The sequence below is a fragment of the Cajanus cajan genome, chromosome 8 (assembly GCF_000230855.2).
Source record: "Cajanus cajan strain Asha chromosome 8, NIPB_CcT2T_4, whole genome shotgun sequence".
In the NCBI taxonomy this organism is placed as follows: Eukaryota; Viridiplantae; Streptophyta; class Magnoliopsida; order Fabales; family Fabaceae; genus Cajanus; species Cajanus cajan.
The window spans coordinates 9364139-9377410 of NC_138524.1; the positions used below are offsets into that span (position 1 = coordinate 9364139).

Here is a 13272-nt window from a genome sequence, read left to right on the forward strand (position 1 = left end):
TATAGGACTTTTCACCTGCAATATTATAATTTATATGTGAAATAAAGTATTCATTAGGAATTAAGACCCGTGACTAACAGACTGTAACACTTTCTTAGTTTAATTTGTTTTACTCTCCATTCTGATTTGTTTAAAATTTAAAATTATTTTTCTCAAAAAAAGAATAAAATAATTTTCACTATAAAATTAAAAGTCGTATTTTCTTTTTTATATTAATTTATATTAGAATTAAATGAATTATCTCAAGAAAGAATAAAATGATTTTCACTATAAAACTTAAAACCTATTCAAGAAGATTTTATATGAAAAAAGAAAAAAACATTAACATATTTTGTTTTTAATATTAAAACTTAAAAACTACATTTTGAGCGGTGTCTTGTAAGTTGTAACACACGCCGTTTAAACTTCACACCAATAATATTTTGACGCATTTTGCTATATATAATTTGTAATTCATGATTTAAAACACAGAGAAACATTTTCCAAAAAAACAAAATTAATGCATATTAAAAACTAATCAATATTTTACGCGGTAAATAATATTTGGGAAAAAATCTGCATAAATATTATAAAACATTAATATTTCTAATTCACAGCAATTTAAATTTTAATTGCAATAAATAAAATCATTTAATATTCAATTATTTTTATTTTCATAATCCCCGAGATTCCTTCTTTCGCCCTATATATTAATTAAAAATAACAAGAAAATCAGATACAATACGAAATAATAATAACAAGTAATAATTTTATTTTGTCCTTTTTTATCTCAAAATTCAAAACCCGGGTAAACAAAACCAGACTCCATACATCCCCCATTTTCTTCATTTATATATATATTTTAAAAAAAAAACTGCTTAACAAAGTGAAGAGTTATATTCTTTTTTCCGGAAAAGAAATCAGAAAATACAAATTTCTTTTGGCAAGAGTTTCTTTTATTCCGAAAAAAGCTTAAAAAACGGGTTTTCTTCTGGCGCCTTCTTCACAGTGCTGCGTTTTCAAACAACTTTTTTTTTTTTTTTTCCTTCTTCTTCTTATACTTGTTCACCCACAAGCAAATTTGTTACCTTTCTTACGAAACTGAATTCACAATCTCAAAGGGTGTCTAATTCATGGATCAACATAACCATACAGACACCGACCAGTTTTTGACTCTGGGCTCCACCTCGACCGAGCCTGAGCCGCACACTCCGAAGGAAGTGCTGCTGCATTCCGGCACCGACAACGACAGCAACGTTGTTAGTGCCATTAACGTTGCTTCTGCTTCGGAGCTTGCTGTGACCGTAGCAAGCGCCGATGCTGTAGGTTCGGAACAGCCGGGGGTGAAGAGAGGGAGGGGGAGGCCTCGGAAGAACGACGTTGTTGGGAGCGCGGTGTCTCCGGCGACGGCGCCGCCGGGGTATTCCGATAGCACCGCCAGGAGAGGCAGGGGACGCCCTCGTGGTTCTGGGAAACTGCAGATTCTAGCCTCCATTGGTGAGTTTTCTTGTGCTCATTATTAATTACTATGTATTATTGCATGCGTTATTTTCTTCCTTGTTTTCTTATGAGTCCTTTGCTTTCATTGATTTTTTTATTATAAAATTATATACAACAAATAGAATTATTTTAAAAGAAGGGGTATTAAAAAAATTGGTATATACTCATTTAAATTTATACGAAAGAGTACATGAAGGTAGAATTTTGTTTTGTATGATGATTTTATTCGATTTGAAGAAAGAATAATACTTGGAATGAGAATTTTGCTAGTCTAGATTGTGTTTCACAAAGTATATAATTGAAAAATATTATCATCTTATAAGGCATTACATTCTAAAATGGTATATAACTAGTGTTATTAGACTTATCAGATAATTTGTTATTAAATTATTATCTAATTTTTATAAATGTTTAATCTTTTAAATTTATGTTTGAAATGTCTAATCATAAATATAAATAAATTATATTAGAGATTTAACATCAACCAATAATACAACTAAAATAGAATATATAACTGAAGAATATATATATATATCAATTTATTTTCTTAAGATTGAGACTAAAACTCACATTCTAAAAACATATTATTAAATAAATAACTTATATAAAAGTTAAGAGTTGATGTTTATTTAACAACTGGACTAAATATTTTAAGGGAAATTTATATTCTCTCTAAAGTGCTTTTTCGGATAAAACACATTTCTTCAGATTATGTTTTTTCTCCAAAATTTTAAAAAAAGCTTCCTTAGCAAAGCAGAGAAAGTAAAAGCGCAAATAATACACATGAATAGCGAAAGTAAATAGGTGAATAATGAAAGTAACTATGTATTTTTGCTCTAACGGAAATTTTATTTCATATAATTATTTTTATTACTATTTGTTACTGATTATTTACCTCATTAATCACTTTAAAGAAAGAAGTAAACAAATTCTTTTAATTTTTTTTTGAAATTGTTATTATAAACTTTATAAATAAATTTTTAAATTTTAAATTAATATTAACTCCTCTTTTACAGTGTTTGATTGGAGGAGAATGGAAGGAGAAAGGATTTTTTTTAAAAAAAATATTGTTTGACTGATTTTTTAGAAAAGGAGAGGAGTGTCTTTCATCCAATTTTAACTCTTCGATATTTGGGAGATTTGAAAAGATGGGAAGGAGAAAGATTTTAAAACATCTTTACTATAATCTTAAATATATTTTTATTTATGTTTTTAAATTAAAAATTATAAGAATAAAAAGATAAATTCATCTCTTTTTTCTTGTGAATTAGACAAAAAAACATGTTTTTTTTCTCTTCTTTTTAACTAAACAAAATTTTTAATTTCCCTTTTCTCCTTCCTTACCTTCACTTCCCCTTGATTAAAATTCCTTCCCTTATCTCATAAACTAAACAGAAACGTTTTTATTTTTAATATTTTTATGTGAGGTCATTTAAACCTCTCAACCAATTTTCCTCCCTTTATTGTTCATATATACCGATATTAACATAATCTCGTTCAACTGTTCAATTCTATTTCTTTTAACATTCGTGTCCTATGTAAAACATGTTAGTATGTTACTATTCTGCTTTAATTATTTTTATAAAGTTTAATTGATTTCCAACGTAATTTTTTTACATAATCAATTATTAAAAAAAATATTCTTAAATGATTGTCATGAAATTTGACAGAAGGAGAGGAATTGTCTCTCTTTTCGTTTTAGTTTCTTAAAATTAAATAATTTTTTAAAACATAAAAAAAATAATAGAACTAAAAAAACTTATGTTAATTTTCTTTTATGCTTTGAAGCAATTTTTTACTCATCAAAATTATAAACACTAGAGTTTGTACCTAAGATCCTATACATTCTATCTTTATCTCCACTACTAGAGTATATTAATAAATTAAAATTTAGATTTGAGAGTGTATTTTTGATTACGTAATATATTACCTTTTTAGTTATATTCTTTATTTTTTTTAAATGATCTTTGCATTTTTTTTTTGTGTTTGTTATTTTTTATATTTCTTCTTTTTTCTTTTTTGTCTTTTTAATATGTGAATAAGTTGCTTCTAATCTCTACAAATTTTATTTTTCTAGGGGTGAACTGAAAAAATGAACAAAATACTATAGAAAGTAAAATAAAAAATAATATAGTAGAAGGACTAAAATAATAAAAAATTTCAAGGACCAAAACTAAAAAAGTGATATATTATAAAGATAAAAATATTTTTAAACTTGAACTTTAAAAGTACTATTAAAAATTTTATTGATTAGTCTCACTAGAGATTTCAAAACAGTCACAATTTTTAACATAACGTTTGGATGTGAATAAGTCGAAATGACACGTCTTATTCTATTTCGATTTTTAGGCTTGACCATTTTTAAATGCACTATTTTTTAATCTCATGTTCTATTCTGTTCTACGAACTTTTGTAACATTCCAGGCATAAAATAATATTATGTTTTGATTTGTTCTAAACTTCTAATAGGACCATCTCACATTGTTGTTTTATTGGTGTAGGCATTTTTATATTTTTCTCATGCTTGAAACTTTATTTGTTGCAGGTGGGTATATTGCAGAAACAGCTGGAGGAAGCTTCATACCTCACGTGCTGACTGTGAACCATGGGGAGGTAATAGGAGTCCCTTAAAAATTTGTCCAAATATCATATTTGTCTTCAGGAATGTTTGGATAAAGTTAAAAGAAAAAATAAAATAAGTTTTGTATAAACTAAATCATTCGTATATAGGTTTTTTTCTTCTTCTCTAATTTATGTATAAACTAATTTTAATTTATGAAAAATTTTATTTCATTTTTTTCTTATCTATTTTTTTTTCTTTTAAGAGTATTTATGGAGAAATTTATTTAAACAAATTTTAATTTGACATATTTTACGTATGTGGTATCATAAGAGAATAATGTTTTGGTCATTTTCAGGATATGGTTGGCAAGATAATGTCATTTTTTGACAAAGGCCATAGAGCAGTTTGCATACTTTCTGCTACTGGTGCTGTTTCAACTGTAGCCATTCGCAAACCTACTGATTCTGGTCATGGTATTTGGAGATATGAGGTACAAATTGTACAAACAATCTTGCATGTGTAACAATAATTATAGATTTTGGATAATGAAAATGGAGAAGAGAAACGTTGAAACAATTATATACCAAAATTGTTAGGGTGTGTTTTTGAACTTGTTTGAAGGGTAATTTTTTTTTTTATGAAGAAGATTATTATATCTTTTTTACTTATAAGTTTTATCTTCTTTTTTTTTTGAGAGAGTATCATTAAATATGATAACAATAGTCAAGATTTGTCATGCATATATAGGATTTAGTGGAGAAGGTATCTTTTTATTAATTTCCTCAAGGAAGGTCCAAACTTGAAGGGACCTAAAATTTTGCATGATAATGTTTAGATAAGCTTTCCCACTTCTTTTGTGTGTACTTTGTCTTTTATTTGTTGATTATTATAATTGATTTTGTTGCATACAGGGCTACTTTGAGATATTATCTTTATCTGGATCAAGCATCTATGCTTGTACCTCTACTGGTCCAATTCGTAAAACTGGCACGTTGAGCATTTCATTGGCTAAACCTGATGGGAGTATTTTTGGAGGTGTCGTTGAGAGCACATTGATAGCAGCTTGCCCTATTCAGGTAAGAATTCTAAAAAATGTTGTAGAGATTTATCCTTTGATTTCATCCAAGCTATGCTATTAAACATTGAAAAACCCTGATAAGATTTAAAGCAAAATTGAAAGATGATTCAAATCAATTACTCCATAGTTATTTATAAGTATAGTTATGTTGTATATACACCGGCACATATACGGAAAGAAATATTGTCAAAGCTATGAACTTTAAACCGCGTGGTTGGATATTTTTTTTTTTTTTTAAATATAGAAAGAAAAATTGAAATAAAGTTAAATTTAATTCATGTATAAGTTAAAAATAGATTTTGAAAAAATTAGTAAAAAAGAATTTCTACAAATTAACTTATATATAAACTAATTTTATTTTATAGAAAAATTCATTTCATTTTTTATTTTTATTTTTTTCTTCTAGAAATATTTTTGAAAAAATTTAGTCAACCAAACCCAAAACCTTTGTAGTTACTTTTGGGATTGGTTGCAACTTTTGATGATTGTAGACTTTATGGACAAATTAGTGTTACTCAAATTGATTGACAATTAATTGATTATTTTATAGTTGAGTTTAACTTAACTCTCTAAATTTTCAAACTAATCTCTTTTTTTTTTATTTAAAAATACTCTTCTAACTTTTAATTCTAAGGTCAGCTTAATTTACACTTAACGGAATGAATTTTTTTTTTTTCAAACATATAAGCACCCACATTTGGAACCAGCTAATTGAGACTTTTAAGTTTCAATTGCTAACCAAATATTTAGAAATTAGTTGAATTCGACCTAACTGAAATTGAAAAAGAAAGTTACACACAAATTTTATTTTATTTTTATACCGGAATATATGTTTTTCTGTGAAACATATTTTGAAACTGATATTTAAATATACACTATATAGTTGATAAGGGATTAAATTTTGTTTGATGCACTATGTTTATTTGTTATTGATCACTATTGCCATGAAGCCATTTTCAAACTGTGTCTCTCTGTGTACATCAGCTTGTTATGGGCACATTCAAGCAAAACATCAGTAACCAAATCAAGAGAAAACAGTTGTCTGAATCTTCTAGTGGGCCCATTGTGCTGGTTAATCCAGATTCAGAAAGGGATAACCTGAAAGTTCTAAAGTTGACACAAGGTGAACAGGGTTGTCCTTCACCACCAACAACAGCAACTATTGATGATAATGTCTTTCCTGCCACATCCAATGGTGTGACAGATAATGTTACTCCTTTAGATCACAATGTGCAGTCTGCCTCAGTTAATGGTGGTGATTTGGATTGCCAGAGTCCACAGCCTGTAACAGACCAAAGGACTTCTGCAGATGTGCATGCAAGTGTGACAGAGTTATAAAGTTATGTAATATAGCCTCTTTTGAGTTTTCATTGTGGAGAACTAGTTTTGTGCTGTTGATATCAGTGGTCAAAATTTTCTAGTGTCTGACTGTGGAAAATTGTTCATCTAGTTTTGGACTATGTGGCAGAGAACTTGTGAATCATCATTGTAAGTAAAAAAGAAAATAAATTCCTTTTGACTAATGTGGTAATTCCTTCGGTGATTTTACTTCTTGCTTTATTTTTCAAGTTAGTTTTGAATGGTCCCGGGGAAGTCATATTTTGCTTAAGACGCGACAGAAAATACCACATTTGCCTTCTAAACTAAAGGTGTGAATGGTAAAAGAGAAGCGGAAGAAAAGAAAAAGGAAAGAAGGGTAGAGAAGTGAAAGAAAATTAGAAAATTAGAAAATTAGATGTGTTTAATAAGAGAGAAATTGAAAAATGTTTTTATGCACTCCATCCCACAATGAAAAACATCTCCACTAAAATTAAGGAAACTGCATCAAAGTTACCACAGCGTAAGAATATGTCTTAATTCATAATATATATTTAAATTTCAACCATTCTTAAATTAAATTTTTTTTAATGAGTAAATTAAGTTTTTCAAAATTTAAAAATTATACAATATATTAATATAAATTAATATATAATATATTTTATTTTTATACGTTAATTTGAATCTATATAACAAATCAACATTAAATAGTTTTGAAATTTTGTAAAAAAAAAAAACACTTTGATTTATTTATTTATTAAAAATTTAACATGAAAATTCAAATAAAGAACATAAATTAAAATAAAAATCAAAGCATAACTTATTCAAGTTAAGTAATTGAGTAATTCTTTAAAGTTTAAAATTACTCCCTCTATCTCATAATAATTGCATTTTAATGGTTTTTACATATAGATTAAGAATAATATATCACTTTTTAATACAATTTTATTAGAATAACCTAATCTCTCAATAAATGTATTACTATTAATTTTAGTAGTTGAATAATTTATGAAGAGATAAATTAGAAGAAAAGATAATTAATGTTATATTAAAAAATGAAAATATTATTCATTTTTAAACATTTCTCAAATATTAAAATTATAGTTATTGAAAAGCGGATTGAGTATTATCCATAAAAATAAAGTAATGGGACGAACTAACAATTAATTAGTTTTTGATTTACATGAAATTTTGTAAACTTAACTATTTTTTTAAGAACCTTTCAAATCAATAGTTAGATAAATTAATTTTTCTTATTATATATATATATATATATATATATAATATGTACATTATTAACGTCTGATTCTTATAATACTCTATACACATTGAACATTGAACATGGAAGGAGGATACACATATAAATAGATAGAGTTAAAAAAAATAAAAAGATATAATGAACTATGGACAGAATGGTTAGCGACTAATTCATACCGATACCATTGGCCACTTTTATGGTCTGTTTAGCTTAAAAATTTGATATCACCTGAACTAATTGTGTTGTATGTATGATAAGTTGTTGAAATCAACGTACACAATGTTTTGACTTATAATAGTTAGTCAATTATTGTGTCTCTTAGTTCATAAGTTTATCCTGCAATAGTCATTAAATTAAAATATAGAGAGCATTTATGAGAAGAAAATATGATATGAAACGTGATATATAAAACAACCAAACTTCATTAGATGGTCCAATGTGATCATACATTAGCAAATAATTGATAATTTTTTGCATCAAGAATTATCTGTCTAACTGATGCTACGGCTGCTATAGCTCCCAATGCGGAGAAAGTCACAGCAATAGTTACATTCAACCAGAAAATAGGGCTTCGCTTTGATGGCTTAAATGTAAAATTATAGAAAATTACCGGTAAGATGAAGTCAAGTGGGATAAAGCCAAAAGCTCCTATAAGAGAGTTTATGTCTCCAAAAAATGGAAGCATGGCTGCTATAGTGGTTGAAATAGTAATAGCTAATGACCTAGTAATCACTCTTGGGATTACATTGCGTTTAGAGAACTCAGGACTTTTTGGATCTCCAAATGTTTGCTCCAGCACTTCATTTGTTGGTTGCAAATAAACCTGCATTAAAATTCAAGGGTTATTTTTTTTAAAAGTATTAACATAATTTTTTTTTCTTAATTACATTTTTTGTCATTTATGTTTCACAACTTTATAAATTTTGTCATGTAACTTTTAAAATTATATATTTTATCACCTAACTTTCAAAAATTTGTACGTTTTATCATTTTGTTAATTGATTATCTAATGTTATTAGTTGATTGTTGACATGACATATTGATGATTAATATAATACATTATTTGATATGATAACATGCATGATATAATGTCCTATATCAAAAATCAACATATTATATTAATAGTTAATTAACACATCAAATAATCAATTAAAAGAATGTCAAAATGTAAATAGTTTGAAATGTTGGATAACAAAATGTGCAAATAAATTTTGAAAGTTGAGAAACAAAATTTGCTAAATCATTAAATATAGGTGATAAAATTAAGGTGCAATTAAACTTATATCTATTTAAAAGCTCTAAAAAAATTTAAAAAAAATGAACTACTATTTCTCTAAAATGAATAATGAATTGAATCAAACATACACAGATGATTGGAGTGTTAGTGTGTCACTTACCACACCAACAGCGGATAATTGTGTTATAGTGAAAATATTGGTCATATAAATAAACCACTTGGGTACTAGGGGCTTCCCATTGTCCACAAAGTTGCTTAAGATGAAGCCTTCAGATTCGTTTCCAAATGCCCAATAACCAGATATAGATACGCTAAAGAAAGTGGCTATAAGTACAACATAACAAACACATAGTCCCTTTAACATCTTCCCTTTTACAGGTGGTGCTATTGTTGCCTACAACCAAAGAAAATGCAATTAAGCATGTAATAATGAAAGCAAATCAGTTATTTTTATCTTAACTGAAATGATTAATTTGATGGAGCAACTTGAGCTTAATTAGACCTGAATTTCTGGAATGATTCCGTTTCCATAAGTCGTGGCTATGATAGCAATTGCATTGAAAATTCCAAATAAGCGATTCACTGAATCACCTTTCACAGAATAATCCTTCTCTGGTCCTTTTGATGATTCTCCTGCATGTTGGTAATGTGCAAAACTAAGAAGTTCAATTCGAATGATTTGCCAATAGCATAAAGTGCAAATATTATTAAACTACCAAAAGAAGAAAAAAGAGATTCATAAATTACCAATGTATATGGAACCAGCAGTAGCAGCAGCACTATAGGCTAAGCACAGAAGCAAGGAAACTAGATTAATGTGCCTTAACGAGTGGAAAGATGGGATTTGAGCCAAAAACAACATGAAGCATCCAAATATGATTACAAACTCGTAAAGCTTCATGGTCCCATTTGGATTTGACAGCAAGTAAATTGCCTGTAGTTAATTCCATTGGAAAAAATAAACACAAAAGTATAAAGTGTGGAGTAACCTTTGATTAAAGAATCAATGGTTTGAAATTACAATGAAATACGTGCACAAATAGTTTATATATACAAACTATACTTTTGACTCGAATGGAGATAATAAATGAATGAAAAGAATAGTTGAAGATGATAAACCTTCATGCATTGTCCTCCCAGGAGAGTACTAGCTACAACAGCACCATAACAAACTGCGAACTGAGTTGGGCCGACAAAATAACGACCCCATCGTGGGCCTGCCAAGGTTAGATATTTACATCGATGGTGAGAAGTTAGGTGAAGAGAGAGAGAAGACAATGTCAAAATATTTTATTGTGGATTAATACTACTTTAATTAATTAGGATCTAGTAAGAGAATAATAAAGTGTATTTATTAAAAAAATCAACTGCTAATATTATAATTAATTTTAAATTTCATTTTATATGAATTTAATTTTATCATAAATCTTAATTATTAATTTTATAATCAACTATTATGAGTATATTTTATACTCCCACTATAAAAAGAGTTAAATCCCATTAATTAACAATTAGGGGTTGGAATTTGACCATCAAAATATCAATTCGTTTGAGATTGAGGGAGTAGTTTGTTTTGTCTCTAGGTTTTAATCTTGGGTAAACCTTCAATTTTATTATCCATCAAAAATAACATGTATTTACCAAAATAAAACCTAGAGCAACAAATTTGATAATATTTTAATTAGTGACTAAAATGATGATAAGTTTTTAAATTACATTACATTTTTGTTCTCTATATTTAAAATTTGATTCACAGTTCTAGTTTCTCAATCCTTAATTATACAATTTTAAACTCCTATTCTCTTAAAATTCACAATTTTGACATTTTTGGTCAATAATGTAAAATGAGTCTAACTTAGTTGGTTGAGCATAATAAGTGAGTGTTATAAATTCCTTTGATATTGAGTTTGATTTTCATAGATCAAAAAACTTTGTAATATTAATCATGAACTAACATTATACAAATGACACAATATCTAATATAAGTTAAAATATTAAATATTAATTATTGCATTATTTATCTAATATCAAATCATGATTTATATTATAATTTTAGCAGCCAACAAATGAATATTTAACAATCAGATTAAAAATGTAAATTTTATATATAAAATTGGTAACTAAATTTACATAATTAAAATTTGAGGAAAAATGCAGAGTTAAATCGAGTATAAATGAATCAAAAGCACAATTTAGTAACATTTTAATAAACTAATTTCATGACAAATTTTTCTTTTTTGGGACACCAGACCAAAATTTTTAAAGAACTAATGTAGTAATACATGTCACTTTTTAAAGAACCAAATTAAGCACATCATACGTACGTTTAACGTACCTTGGGTGTAATATTCTTTTCAAATGTACAAAAACCCATATGTGATATGTCATGCATGCCCCATATGATGCTTAGCTTTAAAAGTTATAGTGACAATGACTCAATTATTCAATTCTTGATCAAGTGCAGAATGAGACAATTTAAAGATAGTAAGTTTAAGTCGAAATTAATGTACCATGTGATAATAAAAAGACCAAAATAAGACATCCTTAACTGGCATATAACCTCAACGTAGACATGATGAGAGAGATTGTGAGGTACCTAAAATATCGCGAGCCATGTCCCTAAACCGTAGCTGACGCTTACCCATCTGAGCATGGTGTTCGAGAACCCTAGATATTAAATTGTAGGAATAGAAAGTCACAAATGCTCCTATCACCAAGCATAAGATCCCACTTGTCCATCCAAGGAACGTGAATGCATAAGGAAGACTCAAGAGAGCTGGTGCCACGATCGACGTTGTCAAGTGGTACCCACAATGCACCCAAGAACCTTCAAAATTATCACACGTAGAATGATGTAATAAATAATAATACTCATTTTCTTTTAATTTTGTCTATAATATTCTTCTCGTCTTTACACGCCCCATGTGCTCCAATTATTCTAACCAGACAGTCAACCATTGCACAATTGCATCAAATTTTCCGTTCGTCAAAGTCGGCTTCGAAAAGTACTGGCAATGAAATGATTCATTTGATGAACTCACTTAGGCCAGATACTAATTGTTAAAATAATAGGTACGACATAAATAAAATTAATTTATATAAATTATATTTTATTATTTTATATTTTTATTTTTAACTTATAAAAAATTATTTTAATCTTGTTTTAAGAAATGTTTTTGGATTTTTTTTATTATAAAAGTTCATATAATAATAATAATAATATTATTATTATTATTATTATTATTATTATTAATTCTATTCAACTTGAATATGATTATTTATAGAGAATATTTGTGATAATTTTTTAAAAAATAATTCATATAATTGTGGTGGTGGAGGAGGGGTTGGTTTACTTTCGGGAAGAAGAATGAAATTTCCTTTTTGAGGTTTTGTTTTTGAGCTAAATAAGGTTATGGCAGGAACAACACTTTTAAAACCGGGCAACATATTCTGAAGAAGGAAAGGTGGGAGAAAAAGGAAGAATCAAGGACAAGAATCACATACCATGGTTCTAAATAATGTTATTACATAAAAGACTAGAACGAAGAGTATAATTAAGGAGAGTTTAAGAAGGGTATGAATGATGATAATTACCTTTGGATTTGAGGACAAAGAGAGCACCTGCATCAACATCCTTTTGGTTTTGAAGTTGTTCCAAACCATTTGGATTCTCTTGTTTTTCATCTGGAAGAAGGGTACCCATCTTCTCTCTCCTCAGTGATGATCTTAATAAACGAATAGAGAGAATGAAGGCAGAATATTTAACACAACAACGCCGTGTTAATTTGACTTGGGAACTCAGTGGTGTCACTTTTATAACGCCGTTGCACTATGCAACGATCAACTTGAGAAAAAGGGTCTTCATGACCAAAATGACCTCATTATACAAAGAATCCAAACTAAAAACACTTTTTTAATTAAGAAAATTTTAAAAGTATTTCTCATACATAGCTTCGACTTTGTAGGAGAGAAAAAATCAACATGTAATCTCTATATTTCAAAAGCATTAAGTTTTCAACAACCGGCCAAAATATTCTTTTTGGCACAAATTAAAAAATAAAAATAGTAGCTATGTGTAAGCTATATATATATATATATACTTTTACTATTTAATTGATGTCCCAATAATCTCTACTTATTGTATAATTTTTATTCTTTTTTGTAGTGTTGTATACCTACTTTTAGGCTTTTGTATAATAATTTATGTCAATCAAGTTGGTAAGGAAACTCGATACTTACTAATATTCAACTCAAATTGATTTCTTGATAATTATAACAGTTATAAAATCGATGAAAACGAAAAAAAATATTGTTAACAAGCAAAGAGCTATGTATATAGA

The 13272-nt window shown here is 27.7% G+C and overlaps 2 protein-coding genes across 2 annotated transcripts; one reads left to right on the plus strand and one right to left on the minus strand.

Annotated features, from left to right (window-relative positions):
* The first annotated feature begins 878 nt into the window (after nt 1–878).
* Nucleotides 879–6657, plus strand: LOC109799315 (AT-hook motif nuclear-localized protein 11-like). The gene is made up of 5 exons (XM_020359864.3): nt 879–1476; nt 4025–4092; nt 4398–4532; nt 4954–5118; nt 6105–6657. The coding sequence occupies exons 1-5, from the start codon at nt 1113–1115 to the stop codon at nt 6456–6458; spliced, it is 1086 nt and encodes a 361-aa protein (XP_020215453.1). The 5' UTR covers nt 879–1112; the 3' UTR covers nt 6459–6657.
* Nucleotides 6658–8099: 1442 nt separating this feature from the next.
* On the minus strand, nt 8100–12814 carry LOC109798982 (Transmembrane amino acid transporter family protein). Its single transcript, XM_020359442.3, has 7 exons — nt 12527–12814; nt 11529–11759; nt 10052–10149; nt 9680–9866; nt 9435–9565; nt 9093–9326; nt 8100–8518 (listed from the first exon to the last, which is right to left on the minus strand). The coding sequence occupies exons 1-7, from the start codon at nt 12633–12635 to the stop codon at nt 8138–8140; spliced, it is 1371 nt and encodes a 456-aa protein (XP_020215031.1). The 5' UTR covers nt 12636–12814; the 3' UTR covers nt 8100–8137.
* Between the last annotated feature and the right edge of the window lie 458 nt (nt 12815–13272).

Coding starts and splice junctions, on each gene's coding strand:
- LOC109799315 (XM_020359864.3), top strand. CDS start 1,113: ATGGATCAACATAACCATACAGACACCGACCAGTTTTTGACTCTGGGC. Junction 4,533..4,953: donor ATGGTATTTGGAGATATGAG/GTACAAATTGTA, acceptor TGTTGCATACAG/GGCTACTTTGAGATATTATC. Junction 5,119..6,104: donor TAGCAGCTTGCCCTATTCAG/GTAAGAATTCTA, acceptor TGTGTACATCAG/CTTGTTATGGGCACATTCAA.
- LOC109798982 (XM_020359442.3), bottom strand. CDS start 12,635: ATGGGTACCCTTCTTCCAGATGAAAAACAAGAGAATCCAAATGGTTTG. Junction 9,327..9,434: donor GAATCATTCCAGAAATTCAG/GTCTAATTAAGC, acceptor CTTTGGTTGTAG/GCAACAATAGCACCACCTGT. Junction 8,519..9,092: donor AATTATCCGCTGTTGGTGTG/GTAAGTGACACA, acceptor ATTTTAATGCAG/GTTTATTTGCAACCAACAAA.